Below are 19,814 nucleotides of genomic sequence, written 5' to 3'. Positions count from 1 at the left end.
GTAACTATATTTATGTATGAATGCTTAAATACACTAGCTTACCCTTCTTTCTTTATGTGTTTGTTTCCTTGTTATGTTTTTCTTTTTGCAATGATCACTAAATGTTGGTGTGAGTAGACGTGGAGACTTCTGGTGATCATCAAGACAGTGAAGATATTGTTATGTAGTTTAGACATGTTGGTTAGTGCTCTTTTGAACATCTTTTAAAAAATTGGTCTTATGTAATTCCTTTCTGTTGAGCAATTTTTTGTCGATCTATTTTATGTTTTAAAACATGTTTATGACATTGTTTTGTACCTATAATACTTCTATTTTAAGTATATATTGGGATGAATGTAATTTTTAAATTTTGATATATTTTTTACTATTTGTTTCATTTTATTATAATATATGATGTTTTATTTATTAAAATTATTCTATTAGTGCAATCAAATAGGATGGAAGGAATATGTATATTTCTCTCCTTTTTTATTCTACTAAACGGTTTAAAAAACATTTCGTATTTATTTTCTTTCTTAAATAAGTATATCCTAGAATGATGCAACAAATAATTTTAATTACTTAAAAAGAATTTAAAATCTTACGAGCAATAAATATTTTTATGTTCTCTACGATGTAAAATAAGTTCGGAACAAAGCAATATAAGACAGAATATATAAATATTTGCATTTAAGTATGAAATACTCGAGTTTAATTTTAATTAATTATTGACATACATTGTCAAAGAATTGAAAACCCTCATAATTATATTTTTAAAAAGATTCTTTCAAAAATCTAAAATTTTATCATATACAATATACAATGGTAGAATAAAAGCCTTTGAATTCTGAAAGCATTTTATACACGTTATTCTACGTAAGGAATATACTCATCAGTTGACGTATTAGTTTATGGTATTTTTTAGCAAGTGAACAATTTAAACTATATAAGGAATAATATATTCTAATTTATCCTCTTTTACTTTTGTTTTTTAAATTAAATTTTAATAATTTATAAATATCAATAACTAAAAATAAAATTACATTATAGTTTGAGTTATTATTCATCATAAATCAGAATATATCATTTGGAAATTAAAATTCTCACTCCATCTCTTTTGTGTTAAAAAAATTCAACATTTGTACTTCTCAAATTATCCCAATAAGTAGTAAAAATTATGTTTTTTGCACTCTAAAAATTGTCCTATTATGAAGTGACTTTGACTTCTTCGCCTCTTGTTCTAGTTTGTGAGACTAGGGTTATCATCTTCTTTTGCTACTCTTGTTTGCTCATCAATGACGTAACCAACCAAATATCACATCCTTAGTATCAAACCCAATCAATCAAAACATTTCTATTTGTTCCTGATTTTGATAGTACAACAAAGTTTTTAATTTGAAGGTAAAAACAATCCAACATTAGCCATCAGATTATGAAATCATCTCATTTTGTCTTGTTTTCTTTTACTTTAATTCCTTAATTCTTTAACCAAACATATTAGTGTCCTTCGAATGAAAATTCGTAGCATTTCCGTATAGGTTTCCTTCTATAGTGCCACTTTCTACACGCAACTATGGAGCTTTGACTACTATTAAATCAAAAATTTGTCACTCAATATTGCCAAGTGTAATTTAATATTTTTTTTTCTTTATTTAAAAATAAAATCATGATAAAGATTCAAACTTAAAAGTGGATAATACCTTAAAAACACGATTACTCATTCTAACAAAGTTTTTTTTACCCCATTATCTCCGTCTAATTCCTATCCTTATTCTAATTTAAATATAAAAAAATTTATTTTATTTTGAAATGACAAAAATCTAAAAGTTATATAGTATTAGAACTGCCTTAGCCCTAATATCATAATTTAATCTTCAAACTATCCTTTTAAGTCTAGTGTAACTTAAAAAATTAGAGAAATTTTATCATCTAATAAGAAATTGTCATCATCCAAGAGTCTTCTCAAACCATCTAACCTCCTCATTTTTTTTTTCTAATAAAAGCATCACATCCAATATATGTAGTTATTTGCTTTTATCCTAGTTCTTAAATACAATATGCCGTATTTTGCAAGAATATAAGTGATGTGTTGCAACTTAGTTTTTATTTTTAAATTTCTTTCATTCTTGAAAGAAAAGTAATATATTTTCATGGACTAGATTTCTCCTTACTAAAAAATTCCAAAAAAACAGTTGGTTTTTGTCTTATTATGGACTACAATAGCATGTGCAGAGAGACACGGGAGTTTAATAACATCCTTAAGAAGCGGGAAAAACGGACAACCATGCTTAGTAAATTTTTCCATAAATACTTTAAGACCTGTAAAAATAAGTGAAATAATTTTTGCTTAAATTAAAACCAACTTTTGCATAAGTTTAAAATTTATCTTTTTTTTTAACAAATTAATTACAATCAATAAAAATATATTTTACTTAAAAAATGTATGAAAACATATTCCAACTTCCTCACGCAATACTGTTACAGATTTGAAGCATTTGAGAGAATAGATAAATAAAAAAATAAAAATGGTGATTATTTAGAAGGAGCATATGCCATGAACGATTCCCTTCAGAATCCTGATTCCTCAGCCACCAACACACCTCACTCACTTCTCCACATCCAATGCATTTTTTTGTCATCATTATCATTCAGATGAAGCCTGAACCAAATAATTACCATTGCATTTTCAAGCCTTCAAACTCACCATTAATTACTTTAAAATTCAATACTAATCTGATTAGAACAATGTATTTGCATAACAATGAGAATTGATTTGTTATTCATTCCCCTAACGTGAGCAAAGAAAGAATCAATGATAACACAGTTTATGAACTGAATTGAACTCCCCGTTCCTAAAACCCAATCTTTACATACACAACTAACAAAATCAACTCAACAATAACTCAGAAACTAATATGAAATTGTTCATGAGTTAAGAATATACAGCAGAAGCTTTAGATACTGAGAAGAAGAACTTCCCTGCTTCACTACTTCACTACTTCACTCTGCATCGTGTTTGCAGAAAATAGTTATGGCGAAGAACCCCACAAAACTTCAGCAGCAATGGTGGCAGCTTCGGCATCAGAAAGAGAAGCTTCTCTAACTCTCACCAGAATCTCCGGTTTAAAAGCCCTTTTCTCTCTCTGCCGCAACCCTTCCCCAACCTCCAACTGCACCGCAAATCTTGCCACGCAGCTCGCAAAAGGGAATGTTTCCAAAACCCCACAAACTCTTTCCTTCCCAATCTCAATCAAATCGCCACCGTTCTCCGCCCTCTGCAACTCTACCAGCTTCTCCACCAACCCCTCCTTCACCATAGCCTCCACCGCTTCCTTCCGCCCGAAGTACCCAATCTCCAACACGCACTCCAACGCCAGCACCTGCAGCTGCAGATCGCGTGAATTCAACAGCGCTATCACCTTCGGAATCCCCCCGTTCGATTCGATCTCGTCCACCAGAGGAGACCTAATGGACCTGATCAGCGAGCACAGCACCTCCAACGAGTGCACAGAGCCCATCGACACCAAAGCCCGCACGGTTGGGCCCATCATAACCTGGCCCACGAACACGTCTTTATTGAACCGGATCAGCGCCGCGACGGCTAGACCACCATGCTCGCGAACCCGGTCCGCGTACTTTTCATCCAGGAGAACCGTTTCCAGCGAGTAGAAGAGCTTGAGTTTGAGAACCAAATCCTGCAACTCGCGGTTAAACCCCTGGGAGATTCGGTCCCGGAACTGAGTCAACAGCGCCACCAACTCGCTAACACCATCGCTGGGGTTCCGTAGCGAAGCCGAGAGGGCGAGGAGCGTTTCGCGGTCGATCCACGCTTGGATTTCTGACTCGATCGAGACGGCGAGCCGAGAGAGGGAGTGCGAGGAGAGCGGGCGCGTGAGGAAGGATCGGAGACCCTTGGAGTTGTTGAGAGAGTGGAGGAGGGTTTTGAGGCGATTAAGGTAGTCCGAAAGCGCGTAGAGTTTGGGGTCTGACGAGGAGAGAATGGTTTGAAACTCGAGAAGCGCCTTCACCGCCGGAGAGTCGGAGGTGTGGTGTCGTTGGATGTGGCGCGTGGCTTGTTTGAGAGCTTCCAGCACTTGCAGGATTTGTGGCGCTTTCTCTCTCTCTTCCATCGATCTCTCTTTCCAATCTTTCATTGATTCCGAATCCTTTTCTTCCACCCATTCCTTTTATACTGCATAATCAAACTGAAGATGCAAACTTTCTGCATTGCGTGGCCTTTTCCCACTCTTCCTTTTCTGCTTCTCAACTACTCTAACCAATCACCTATCTTACTCCTTCCCCACACTTTTTCTCAATATCATGTTTTCAATTAAACAACCTTTTTATTATTTTTAATTATTATTAAAATCAACATTAATGTTCCTGCACTTCTTTTATTAAATCAATTTTTGTATATAGTTATATTTATTTAATTTTACGTCAAATTTATTGAGTAATAAATAACCCGAGCTCTTACTAGTTCATATTAAATGAAATATTGAGTTACAATAATACTTTTTATAGCAGAGAAAAATATTAAATTTTCATACGAGATTATTTATAATTGGAGTGTTTTTAAAAAAATTATACTTTACCAATTCAGCCGACAAAATAATAGACGCGTTTTTTATTTTTCTACTTTACCGATTCAGCTTAACGAAATGAAGGTTATTTTTGGCCACATCTTACTTTTCTTGTCATATACATTTTTTTTTAATAAAACAATATGTTTTCAAAGTTTATTGTCTCCAAAAAAATTATAATTATTAGCAATTTTAATGATTTCGCAACACTATAATCATAAATAGTATAATTAATAATAAAAACTTAATGTTTTACTCTTTCATCCAGAACAGTACTAGTTAACTCAATGTTTAATATTAATTAACAAAAGTGAGTTATTTAATTAGTTAGTTTTATACATGTAGTACTAATATTACATCATCTAATCCTCCTCTCTAGCTCTCAATTATCTCTTTGATATTAATTCTAAATTTATTTTTTCCAATACCAGATTACATCTTCCAAAGTATGAGACAGAATAAGTTTATCTTTATTTTATAATACCGTAAGAGCTAAGAATTATTATTTGAGGTACAATCATTCAAACAATTTTATGTAATAAGCTTAACGTAATATTATATTTTTTACTATTTTAGTCTGAATATTAAGATACGTGTATTAAAGGTATTTATATTATTTGTTCTAGCATAAATGATTATGATTATTAATTTAAGTTACATTAGTCGAATTCATTGTATCACGAGAAGTTGCACATACTTTGGTTACAAAAACAGAAACAAACACGCGTATGTCTAAGTTGACTAAGTTCGTGGTTGCAGTATATCACATATGTGTGGTGATATTGCATGAAAAAAGTGGTTGTTTTCGAAGATTTCTACGTAGTATTTATTTTTTTTATTTTTTTATGGCCTTGGTTGTATAATTGTTTAATTTTTGTTACGTGAATTTAACTTGAGGCCATCTTTTGTTTTTTGTTTACTTATAATTCTTTTCATGCAAGACAAATGATTATTATGTTTTGAGATGTCACCAAGGAGATGCTAAAGTGAATAACAATAATTAACATGAATTTCTAGAAAAAGAAAAGATTTTTCAAATTCTATAATCCACAATGATATAAGTGTAACATCCCATTTAATAACTTTTTCATACTATCAAACAAAACATTATATCATAATAAAACATAGCAGGTAGTAGGAGTAACAGTCATACACACATAGTATATGTATCTAGTACAGTCCTCCACACTTCTACATCTATAAACACGTATACACAAGGTAAGAGTAGGTAGAAAGGATGCTAAACTACACCCAAATCCTCAAAATACAGTAGAAGTCTAAACTATAGTGGTACTCCTTGTCAGGCTCCAACTCCTACTCAATAGGGGGTATCTCCATCTGGTTTATGCTCTGCTCCCACCAAACATAGGTGATCATTGCAAAAGGGATAATATGCAAAAGCAAACAACACGAACGAAAAGGGTAAGCTAACTGAAGGAAACAATATCGATACACTTTTGCAATTAGAGATATCATTTATAGCATAAAGTTCAATCCTAATTTATAAACTCGATATCCGGATCGTGTAAGTGACGTTGGAGCTCTTGGTGGCTTGCACCTGTAACGGTTCCCAGACTCTGCAGAGTCTGGACACATGGAGTATTCACCCGACCGTTCCCAGGGTAAGTCCCCTCCACGTCTAAGACTTGATCAAGTCCGACGACGAGGACCTCCTGCTACTCCTCACGACATAATCCATTCTACTCTATCTGAGCTTGAATGATTATTGGAGTTTCAGGATACCAACCATTTTAGATTCCTTACATCCTTACACACACTACAAATTACACATGGATTTTCCTTGAAATTCCATTTTAATCTCATCTTCTCATAACTTAAATTCATCCAATTAAATCATTCAATACTTCAATGGTAGCATTCCAACCATGCAGGGCCTAATTCGCACAAAGATGCATTAAAACATATGTTTTTACCCAAGCAAACAGATTTGGAACACTACTAGTGCAGTAGCTCTCGCTCAGGCTAAAAATTCTAGCCTAGGCGAGAGGTTATCTCGCTCAGGCGAATCAGTCTCGCCTAGGCGAGACACTAATAGTGGCAAAAAGAGAAAAACCTGGGCGGACTCTCGCTCAGGCTAGGCTGGTTCGTCCAGGCGAAATCGTTATCTCGCTCAGGCGACCCCAGCTCGCCTAGGCGAGACTTCGCGCAGGAACAGAGACTTGTTTCCTGGTGTTTTCGCTCAGGCGAGCGTCACTCGCCTAGGCGAAAATACCAGGTCACGAGCCTGTTCCTTCATGCGGTGAGCCAGTTTTTCTCAATCACAAACAATTAATCATCAAATCATGCAATTCAAACACCAGTTCATCAATCAAACATGCAATTCAAACTCATCTACCGATTTCCTATTTGAATTAAGAAGATTGGTTAGCTTCCCTTACCTCTATATATATAAATCCTTCTAATTAGCTAAGATCCTCCCACCCAAGAGCTTCAGCTGTACCACTTAGTGAGGTGGAGGAAAATGATGAGTTGAAGCTGAGAGGGGAGATCCTGAATTGGCCTCAGGTTTATGTTCTGAAATAGTGAAATAATGATTCAGAAATCCTCTTTTGATAGAGAGAAGGCAGAGGAAAAGAAGAGGGAGAAGGGGTGCTGTGAAGTGCAAGGTGTTTTCTGTGGTGTGGGTGGCAGAGAGAAGAAAGATCAAGAAGCTGGAATATTTGGGTTCCTACAATAAGAAATTTAATTTATCTACAAATTTAAAATTGTTTAAAAGTATAATGTATTTCTTCTTTTTGAAATAAAAACATAGGAGTTAAACTTAGTTAATTTAAGTTTTATTTTTAATATATTAAATTATTAAACTTTTCAAAACTGCTATAAAAATAATTTAGCACATTATTGTTATTCTAAGAATTTATAGCCACATCTTTCATCAATTTTTATTAAATTACGACCTGTCTATTTTATTTTGACGTGTTATGGTAAATTTAGTTATATTACTTCGGTACAAGATTTCATTAAATGTAGAATATGTTTAAATAACTTTCTAAAAAAAACTTTTTCTATAAAAAAATCAAATTTCTCTTGAAGATAAAATTATTTTATGTGTAATTAAAATACAAACAATAAAATATTAAATATTATATTGAATATTTGTTATCTAACTTATGTATAAATTAATTTCATCAATAAATACTTTTTTGTTTTAAAAATCTTTATGAAAAAACTTTATCGTATTACTTTGATGTTTCCTTGGAATAGTTGAATTATAGATTCGTGTTGTTTTAAAACCTTTATGATTTTTATCAAAATTTAATAATTCATTTTTATTCATTCCATGTCCATCTACATCGATTTAAAGGTAGTTTATGTAATACCCTAATTTTAACGGTTTAAAAACGAATAAAATAGGATGTATTTAAAACATATAAATAATACACAAAATATATTAATACAGTTTTACAAAAGATAGGACTATAAAATATAATATTTGTACAAACTAACTAAAAATCAATTATAGTTTTATACATAGACCGACCACTTACAATAACTTTCACTTAAACCTTCCATCAATCTAATAGATGGTTCCTCATCCTCTACAGGTGCCTCGAAAACTTCAATTACATCTACTCTCACCGAATAGGTGATTATCGCAAAAAAAAAGACAAACTACACAAGAGAGAAACACAAAAGAAGGATAAACTAATGTGCAAAAGATATATTCATAGATACATGTTTAAATCATGCCAGATACTTACAAACATGGTATAAAACATATCTTTGATCTATAGTCACACAAGCAATTGACACTAAATCCAATTATATGGATACATGCACTTTACATCGGATTCACTGGTGGTGTGCACCTACAGTGGTTTTCAAACTCTGCAAAGTTTGGTCTCAATGGGTTATCACCCAACCACTCACAGGTAAATCCCCTTCGCACCTAGGACTTGATCAAAACCAGTGACTGAGACATCTTTCATCTCTTCACGATATAACATACTCTACTCCACTTAAGTGTGATTAATTATTAAAGAAAGGATACCACCATATTGAATCCTTATGTCAATGGATAGACTAAATTCACATCACATCCCATACTTGTTAAGATATGTCAAATATTGTATTAGCTATAATTTAGGCATTATTATATTTGTGAGCAAATCTGTGCACTCATTCCTTTAATAGATGAGGAATTATAGCACTCTTATATATATATATATATATATATATATATATATATATATATATATGGTACCCTATTCTTTGAAATAATACATCAAAATTATTCTTTAAATCTTTTCTATATGGTATCAGAGCCAAACACTAACATCCTCTACAATATAGGAAGCGATGCTTCTTTATTTGAATATTTCTGATGGCTCCTTTCGATAAAAATCAATCGGAGAAACTTGATTTTGGGACTTTCGCTGCTACCCATATGCAAGATGCTATTTCCAAGAGTCATAGTTCTATTGTTGCCGGATTTGTGTCCAAGTCAAGTATATCTAACTCTGCTCTTAATCTTTCTGTTGTTACTAGGGGTGATGATTGGATAATTGATTCAGGTGCTACCGATCATATGACTTGTGATCCACATAAATTTATTAATTTTTCCCCTAATTGTTCTAAAACTGCTATTGTTAATGCTAATGGGATCTCATCTCCTATTGAAGGTGTAGGTACTATATCACTCTCTCCCTCCTTATCAATCTCTGATGTTTTATTTGTTCCTACATTGAATTGTAATCTTCTCTTTGTCAGCAAGTTAACCAAATCACATTCTTGTGTTGCCTTATTTTATGCAACCCATTATTTTTACCAGAACATCCATTCCAAGGAGAAGATTGACAGTGGTAGGGAGAGAGAAGGATTGTATTACCTTGAAAATGTCTCACAACAAACCCATAAAGGAATGTTGGCTTGTCTTGCGAGTGAACACATACACGATAAAAACAAAAAGGAAATTTGGTTATGGCATAGAAGATTGGGACATCCCTCTTTTGGTTATCTAAAAAAATTACTTTCATCACTATTTCATAAATGCAATATTTCTGATTTTATTTGTGAAACTTGTGTAATGGCAAAAAGTCATCGAGTTGTGTTTCCTTTAAGCAATAAAAAAACAAATTTTTCTTTTTCATTAATCTACACAGATGTTTGGGGCCCTGTCCCACAATCTACACATAATGGGAAAAAATGGTTTATCAGTTTTGTTGATGATTGTACTCGGGTAACTTGGGTATATTTGCTTAAACATAAAAGTGATGTGTGTAATGTGTTTCGTTCCTTTCATCATATGATAGTTACTCGATTTAATACACACATTAAGGTCATTCGATCAGACAATGGAGGGGAGGGGAATATTTTAGGACTGAATTAATCGAGTTCATGAACTCCAAAGGCATCTTACATCAAACTACATGTCCTTATTCACCACAACAAAATGGGGTGGCTGAGAGAAAAAATAGAAATTTATTAGAGGTGACAAGATCACTTTTGATAGATGGTAATGTCCCATCTCATTTATTGGGTGAGGCTGTGAGATCTGTAGTTTATTTGATTAATTGAACACCTTCTAGTGTGCTTAACTTTTGAAGGCCTTTTGATGTGTTGTCTGATCATTGTATCCTTCCTTCCATAGTCTCTTTACCTCCTCATATTTTTGGATGTGTTATATATGTTCACTTACACCCACATCAACGTACAAAACTTGAAGAACGAACTTTAAAATTTGTTTTTGTTGGGTATGGATCAACTCAAAAAGGCTATTATGCTTACCATCCACCATCAAAGAAATTTTATATCTCTATGGATGTGACATTTAATGAGCATAATTTGTTTTATGTTGATTCTACACTTCAGGGCGGCAATGAAAGTGAAGTGCATAATCATGATGTTAGTATGTTTGATATCCCAGATATAAAATTATACCGTAAAGATAAATTATCGTGTGAGAATCATTCTGCAGGAAGTGAGCCAATCCTAAATATGGAAACTTCTCCTTTGTATAATACAGTGTCTTCTGATCCTAACCAATTGGCTCAATCTTCTCCACAGGTTCGACTTGACTCTTCATATGTACCTTCTGATCCTATCTCTAATAATACTAATGTAATTGAAACTAATCATGAAATTGTTTCTCTTGATCCTACCCTTGATAATACTAATTTAGATGAAACTGATCATGAAATTGATCCTTGTCTGACCACTAACACACCAAACATTGAGTCTACTATTGTCCAGTATAATCTTCCACCTCGTTCTAACCATGGTCAACCTCCAGCTAAATATGAATCAGACCTTCAAGCCAAAGTTAAATATCCCATTAGTAAATATGTTTCATCTCACAGGTTATCCCAGTTATATGCATCATTTGTATCTCAATTATCTTCAATTTTTATTCCTAGTAGTATACAGGAAGCTTTGGCAGATCCTAGATGGACCAAAGCAATGGTTGATGAGATGGCAGCTTTAGAAAAAAATAACACTTGGGATCTTGTGTCCTTACCAAGAGGGAAGAAGACTGTGGGCTGCAAATGGGTATTTACAATTAAGCATAGAGCTGATGGAACTATTGAGAGGTATAAAGCACGACTTGTGGCTAAAGGTTACACTCAATCTTATGGTGTAGATTACCAAGAAACGTTCGCACCAGTAGCCAAGCTCAATACTGTGAGAATACTTCTGTCAGTAGCAACAAACCAAGATTGGCTTCTTCTACAATTTGATGTGAAAAATGTTTTCCTACATGGAGAAATTTCAGAAGAAATTTAGATGGATTCTCCACCAGGTATGACAGATTCAATTGGAATGAAGGTTTGCAAATTAAATAAGGCTCTATATGGATTAAAACAATCCCCAAGATCATGGTTTGGAAGGTTTACAAAATCTATGAAGGCTTTTGGCTATAGAGCTAGTAACTCTGATCACACCTTATTTTTGAAGAGAGGTAAAGGAAGAATTACAGCTTTGATTATATATGTAGATGACATGATTGTTACAGGAAATGACCAAGATGAGATTTACAATTTACAACAATACACTAGTGCAGGAATTGATTTCTACCTCGCCTTATATGCCTCGGTTGTCCAAGAACCGAAGCATATAATGGCGCGGTGGCATTTTTACAATTTCAAACAACTTTTATGCCTCGGTTCAGCTTAACCCGAAACAAAAGAGAGGTATATGTTTCGGTTCGCCAAAAACCGATGCCAAAGGAGGCTCATATGCTTCGATTACACAAACCCGAAGCAAAAAACCCACCAATTGTGACGCCCCGACTAAATAATTATTATTTGATAAAAAGATATGGAATTAATAATAATTTTTTTTCCATAAGATTATCCTTGAGAGAACATTAATAATAACATAACTTCATATTTATATATATAGTTTACATCTCTATAGTTGTTCATGAAATATTACAAATATATATATATATATATATATATATATATATATATATATATTTGTAAAATATTAAGAGTTCTACATCAGAATAGAAGATTATCTATATTTTTAATATCTCCTAAATAGAAATTATCCTTGAGTCAATCTTCAGAAGATCCACCAATAATATCCCGAACAACTCTCACTGAGCAGGTTCCTCTTCTGCTCATGCAACAGGTACATATGAAAGAAAAAATATGAAAGGAGTGAGGTCTTTATAAGCCTTAAATATCAATCTTAATAAACTCAACAAACAATACAGACACCGGGGGCCTAGATTTGGACCTACAACCAAAAAACTTGATATTATTTTACCAGACATATGGATCCATATTCCACTTCTGATGATCTAATCTGAACATCAAAAGTTACTTTGGGAAGTGATTAGGTAGTTGAGTATTTCTCATAAAACATTGGTACAATCATAATTATTTCTTTCTCGAGAATATTAGTCATTCATCGGCTCACAAAAGAGATATATACTCACTACCTAACCTTGGCGATGCCGAGCAAGTATCGGATAGTCCCAAGTTTGGCCTATAAATATCCTAGTCCAGGGCGCTATTCTGAACTATCCAGATATTCACCTACTTGGTAAAACTTCCTTAGACCCCACCATGGTCCCTGCCTTTCATCCTGCAGTGTACCAAATTATGACTTCCCAAATACAAACACTCTGACACTGGTTTAATCTCGACTTATTGAAACCAGACTTAACTCTTACTTAACTGACATACTCTTGGGAATTTTCAAAGGTCATAAAATGTGATGATTATCAAATCATGTCATTGTATAAACTATACACAAAGAACATAAAATAAAATAAAATGTACATGTAATTTTCTTATATTCAAGCTCACTAAATAAAATAATATTTACTTTCAATTCACATTTTTTTTAATCATAAAATAAGAATCAAAGCAAGAACTTTAAATAAATAATTAGATAAAGATTATAACATTATAAATAAATAAAATAACAAAAATATAAATTAAACGGGACCCGTGCGTAACTGGAGATATATTAATTGAAATAAATAAAAGGGACCAGTGCATAACTAGAGATAAAATAAAATAAATAAACAGGACCAGTGCGTAACTGGAGATAAATAAAATAAAATAAATAAATAGGACCAGTGCGTAACTGGAGATAAATAAAATAAAATAAATAAATAGGACCAGTGCATAAGTGGAGGTAAATAAAATAAAATAAATAAATAGGACCAGTGCGTAACTGGAGATAAATAAAATAAAATAAATAAATAGGACCAATGCGTAACTGGAGATAAATAAAATAAAATAAATAAATAGGATTAGTGCGTAACTGGAGATAAATAAAATAAAATAAATAAATAGGACCAGTGCGTAACTGGAGATAAATAAAATAAAATAAATAAATAAATAGGATCAGTGCGTAACTAAAGATTAAATAAAATAAATAAACATGATCAATACATATTTGGAGATTAAATAAAATAAATAAATAAACAGGATCAGTGTATAATTGGAGATGAAATAAAATAAATATAAGAGGATAATAAATGAAAATAAGTTAAATGAAAGTAAATAGAATAATATATGAGTCAAAATAAATAAAATATTAATATAAAACCCATGAGCTTATCAAGATTAATATATAAAAGTTTAACCTCACTCCCCCTTACCTTATTGATAGAAGGGCACACTAATAATATTTGAAGAGGATTATGATCTCTTTCAATCTTTGCTCTAAACTTTTTTTTTTCTCTATTTTCTCTTTCCCTCTCTTCCTTCTCTTTCTCTTTCTCCTTTCTTTCTCTCTCCTTTCTTTCTTTCTTTCTTTCTCTTTTTCTCACTTCTCACATAACCTTCATTGCATATGTATATATATAAGCTAAGCATGTGTTATACACATCATTACTAATATTAATGAAGAGATAATGTTTATCTCTTCATCTTATCCTTTGTTTTCTTTTTTTTTCTTTTTTTTTCTTCTTATCTTTTCTTCTTATCTTCTTATCCCCTCTTCTCCTTTTTTTTTTCTTTTTCTTTTCTATATTTTTTTATCTCTTTTAGAAAATTCATATATATATTTTTTTACACACACCTATTTAATTAAATATTTTTACCTAATATTTATATATATATATATATTATTAGTTTTGTTTTTTTTATATTTTCAATAAGTAAAACCTACATCATGATAAAATATATTTTTAATGTTTAAACTCCATCATAATAAAATACAAAACATTACTAAAAAAATAGAATTTTTCTAAGTGTTTTATTTAAAATAAATAATACAGTTTATTAACAAAAAAATAGGGATGTTACACCAATCGTTACCTCTTTGGCCTCGAGTGGGACTGAACCGATGCCAAATAGGGCTATATGCCTCGATTCAATTAATAACTGATGCCATATGGTTTAATTAGGGCACCAAATTCGCGAGCCCCCTTTCTCTTCTTCTTCCCCGCGCCCCTCTCTACAGCAGTACCCTTTCTCTTCTCTCGTCTCTCTCTCGTCACTCTCTCGTCTCTCTCCCTGCCACCACCTTCCTCCGTCGCTGCCACCAGCTTCCTCCTCCGTCAAGGTCTTCTTCTCTGATCTGGCTGGCGTTGTTCGCGATGGTGGTTAACTGGTGAAGGTTCATGACTGCGCGTTGCAGAGAAGCTTCAATGGTGGTTGTTCTGGTTCGCGGGAATGGGAAGTTCAGTGGCTTTGGCGCTGGCTCGTCTGGTGGCCGGAACACCTCTAACGAGTCGTGCGGCGGATCTTCCTCTACGACTCCATTTGCGAGTTTTAGTTTTGTGATTGGATTGTTAGGGTTTAGCACGGAACACCTTTGATTTGAACTGATTTTTTCCCCGTGCACGAACATTTTCACCTTAGGAGCCAAATGGATTTGGAGTGTTTGCGGTTTCGAAGGTTTTTAGGGTTTTGAGGGTTTTGCATTGAGACAGGGATTGCACCTGGAGGGTGAGACAGCAGCCCAGTACGGTGGTTCGTGTGCGAGGAAGATGGTGGCCCCATATGGCTTCAGTTCTATTTTGACCCGGGGCAAAAATGGAACATTATGACTTCGGGTAACAACCGAGGCCAAAAGGGGTGTCTTTTGGCCTCATCCCCATATGCCTCGGTTCCAGACCCGAGGCAAAATGAGGAAAATAACCAGGGCAAAAAGCCCTTGCTGCACTGGTGAATACCTTGCATCTGAATTTGAGATGAAACAACTTGGAAACCTTAAATATTTTTTGGGTATTGAAGTAGCTAGATCAAAACATGGTATTTTTCCATGTCAAAGAAAATATACTATTGATTTACTATCAGAAACTGGATTGCTTGGGAGTAAACCAGTTGATACACCAATTGAACAGAATCATAAACTCTTTCAATGCTCAAATTCAGCAAACGTAGACAAAGGGAGATACCAAAGGCTGGTAGGAAAATTAATTTAGTTGTCTCATACACGTCCAGATATTACCTATGCAGTGAATGTTGTTAGCCAATTTATGCATGACCCACGAAAGCTTCATATGGATGTTGTTGAGAGGATTTTGAGATATTTAAAGTCCACTCCTGGAAAAGGAATTTTGTTCTCAAATCATGGAGACTTAAAAGTAGAAGGGTATACTGATGCAGATTGAGCAGGTTCAAAAGATGATAGAAGATCTACCTCTGGATACTTTACTTTTGTAGGAAGAAATCTTGTAACTTGGAGGAGTAAAAAGCAGCCTGTAGTAGCAAGATCTAGTGCTGAAGCAGAATTCAGAGGCATGGCACTAGGTGTATGTGAACTTTTGTGGATTAAAAATGTGCTATCAGATTTGGGCTTTAAACAAAATGAAACTATGAGTTTGTACTGTGATAATACGTCGGCTATAGCAATTGCTCACAATCCGGTGCAACATGATAGAACAAAGCATGTGGAGATTGATAGACATTTCATCAAAGAGAAACTTGAAGCTGGAATAATTTCCTTTCCTTTTGTAAGATCAGAATTACAGTTGGCTGATGTTCTCACTGAAGGAGTGTCAAGCAGAGTGTTTAATGAGTCTATATTCAAGTTGGGAATGTGTGATATCCATGCACCAACTTGAGTGGAGGTGTTAATATATGTCAAATATTGTATTAGCTATAATTTAGGCATTATTATATTTGTGAGCAAATTTGTGCACTCATTCCTTTAATAGATGATGAATTATAGCACTTTTGTATGTATATATATATATATATATATATATATATATGGTACTCTATTCTTTGAAATAACACATCAGAATTATTCTTTAAATCTTTTCTATAATACTTACATATATATATATATATATATATATATATATATATATATATATATATATACAATTCAAATACCATTAATATTCATATATAGAAGACATACAAAGTTTCCCAAATAAATCAGTCAATACCTGTCCAGGTTCTAATTCACTTGTTCAGCAAACATCTTTTCGTTGGACAAAAATACCTTTTCGACCAACGATAGATTGCTCATCCAGCGAGTATATCACTCGAACCCCAGAGGAAAACATACTTTACTAATTTGTCCAACAAGTAATTGCTCGCCCGACGAGTGTCAAATCAGTGAGTCCCTGACTTAGAGTTCGCTAGCGAGTAATGCTCGTCCAATGACTTCCAAGACAGTGATTCCCCGACTTAAAATTTGTCCAACTAGTCTGATTTCTACATAATTGTGCATTCTCAAGCTAGTCCAGATAACTTAAGAACCTTTACAGATACCAATATCATATCAACCAAAAGTTTATCACAAACATCAATACCAAATGGTTACAATTGCAATACTAAACATCAACATTTATATACAAACAAAATTTAAACACTTATATTTCATAGCTTTCACACATCACAAATCATTCTACAACTCAAATAAAACAATCAATCACAATATAGCCATACAATTTATAATTCTAACATGTTTAAAAACAATGAAATTTTAGCTTCCCTCACATGTTATTTTGCTTAAACAACTCTATAAACGTCAAATACCTCTAACTTCATATGATGCTCTATCTACATATAGAAACATCACAAGAATAATTCGGACATACCGTTATGATCACCGAGTAGCACAGACTCAAACTGATGATTAAAAAAGACGCATGTAAGCATAAGAGAGCTAATATGCAAGAAAAAACAGAAATAGACCAAAAAGATGGCAAAAATTCAACTTACATAAATGGAGAAACGAATCAATCCAAATTGAAGAGCTCACCGAGAGGATCAATCATATGGTTTCAATTATTCAATCAGACAACCAGAGAGATAAAACTCTTAAAGAGAAGTCAGATAATTATAGAAAAGTTGACTCTAGAGAGATGATTATGTGTTTTAAAATAATGAAACTTTTTTTATAACAATTTTATTTATACTAAAACCTTTTAATATTAAAATAATTGAGTCTCACTACTTTTAAACCACTATCACTCTTTAAAATACCATTTTTAGGATTTTACAATTTGTTTTCCATGATAAAATGATAAAAATAATCTTTAATAAAAATTAATTGTCAAAAAAATATTACTTGGAGTTTATTAAAAGTCCTTTTGAATTAGCTCCAAAACTATACTCCGCAACACATAATTTTAACTATTTTAGAATACTCCATATGAAACAAAAAAAAAAAAAAAACTTTTGATAATGTTTTAATTTTTACATATTCAAAAAGAACATTTCAGAGAATATCTAAAATTAATTTGAAAACTTTATTTTATAATGATAAATTTTGTTATGAAGTGTTTTTTAAATAAATAATAATATTTTAAAATTATTTTAGATTACCACTTTGAGAATTATTTTGAAATTCTAATTATTAAGTGTATTTTATTAAATATTTTTTGTTTAAAAATTATTAGAACCTTTAATATCGTAGTGTAAGAAACAAATTGTGGAGGTGTATAAAATAGTTACCTATTTAAAGGCACATATGGAACTAACAGACTGATTATCGTTTATGGACTTTCTTACTTATAGTCCATAGAATTCTATTGGGCAGCTTCTTCTTACACTCCACAAAATGCTTAATTTCCAAAATACCCTTAATCCCTTAACCCTCCCTCTTATGAATTGGATATTTTAAAAGGTATTTTTATATTTAAAAGTAATGTAATTTTGAATCTGAAAATATGTTCCGTAACATTATTATAGAAAAAGAATTCCTAATTTTGGTTTTGTGTTCAAATAGGTTCTAATTTTTATCAATTTTATTCAATTGGATTTTTTTTGCTAACACTATTTAAATCATTAACGATCATGAACAGTGACTGCCACGTGTCACTTCGTAGTTTTTTTGAATTTTTTTATTTTTTATTTTATTTTTTTTAATTTTTTTTAAATTTTTTTAAATTTTTTTAAATTTTTTTAAATGTACACGTGTCAACCCAGGAGCGTGCCACATGTCATTTTGTGGTTTTTTTGAACTTTTTATTTTTTATTTTTTATTTATTTTTTAAATGTCCACGTGTCAATCCAGTAGTGTGCCACGTGTCAAAGTCAATATTCTATATTCAATTTGGTCCCTATAGAAGATGTGACCAAATTTAATTTTTATATCAAAGTTATAATAATGTGAATTTTAATATATTATATAAAAATATTTAATTAAAATGTGAATTTTAATATAAAAATTAAATTTGATTTTAATTTGGAGAGGGACCAAATTGGTTAATGTTAACAAAAATTGGGACTTAATTGAACAAGGACCAAATTGAATTTAGAACATTGACTTTGGCACGTGGCACGCTACTGGTTGACACGTGGACATTTAAAAAAAATTTAAAAAAAAATCAAAAAACCACAAAGTGACACGTGGCACACTCCTGGGTTGACACGTGTACATTTAAAAAAAATTAAAAAATTAAAAAAAAATAAAAATAAAAATAATAAAAATAAAAAAATTCAAAAAAATCACGAAGTGACACGTGGCAGTCACTGTTCATCGCCGTTAATGATTTAAACGGTATTAGCAAAAAAGGACCCAATTGAACAAAATTGACGCAAATTGGGACCTATTTGAACACAAAACCAAAATTAGGACTTCTTTAAAAAAACTTGACGAAAATTGGGACCAAAAAGGTATTTTAACCAAAAAGAAATCTATATTCTTTTGTTTGATGTTTTCAAATGTATTTTTAAATTAAAAATATCTTTTAAAATATTCAATTCAAAATATATTTTTAATACTTTTAAGATTGAGTATTATGAAAATATTTTCTAAATCTAAAAATATTTTCTGAAACATTCAATTCAAAACTTATTAAAAACAAAAGTACAATAGTTTTTATTATAATTTGAATGAAGAATAGTGTAAAAATTCATTCTTTTTAAAACACAGTATCAACTCTCTTTTTAAAAATATAAGTCTATTTTTTTTTCTCGACTCCAACTCTTTTTTCTCTTCAACTTAACCTTTTTCTTCATCGTTCTCATATGAATCTTTATTCATTGTGAAATAGATGTCACATTCGGGATTATGGCAGAGTTCTCTTCGAATCTACCCAAACATTATGGAGGTGTTAATTTAGTGTATGTATTTGATTATGAATTCAAGTAAGGTAACATCCTAAATTTTATTGATCATTCACACTCAAATAGAATAAAATGGTTCATATGGTGAGAGTAGCCAGAGGTCCTAGTTTAAGGTAGGATAATGGTCTTAGATGATCATGGATTAATCTTGTATGTGGTAGGGTGAAACCTATTGACAATGATTCTCTAGAGTAGTGGAGACCACTACAAGTGCAAGTCTCTAATGATTCCTATTCCAAATGCATGTATCCAGATAATCTAATTTAGTGTCAACTACTTTTGTGTAGTTATG

At 32.2% G+C, this 19,814-nt stretch overlaps 1 protein-coding gene across 1 annotated transcript; it reads right to left on the bottom strand.

The window, feature by feature from the left end:
- Nucleotides 1-2,685: 2,685 nt before the first annotated feature.
- Nucleotides 2,686-4,282, bottom strand: LOC114179276. Its single transcript, XM_028065547.1, has one exon. The coding sequence runs from the start codon at nt 4,131-4,133 to the stop codon at nt 3,009-3,011; it is 1,125 nt and encodes a 374-aa protein (XP_027921348.1). The 5' UTR covers nt 4,134-4,282; the 3' UTR covers nt 2,686-3,008.
- Nucleotides 4,283-19,814: the final 15,532 nt, after the last annotated feature.

This window comes from Vigna unguiculata, chromosome 3 (assembly GCF_004118075.2).
Source record: "Vigna unguiculata cultivar IT97K-499-35 chromosome 3, ASM411807v1, whole genome shotgun sequence".
NCBI lineage: Eukaryota > Viridiplantae > Streptophyta > Magnoliopsida > Fabales > Fabaceae > Vigna > Vigna unguiculata.
This window is presented reverse-complemented; position numbering and strand designations above follow the sequence as displayed.

Bases quoted from the DNA above. Each gene is read 5' to 3' on its own strand.
- LOC114179276 (XM_028065547.1), bottom strand. From the start codon at position 4,133: ATGAAAGATTGGAAAGAGAGATCGATGGAAGAGAGAGAGAAAGCGCCA.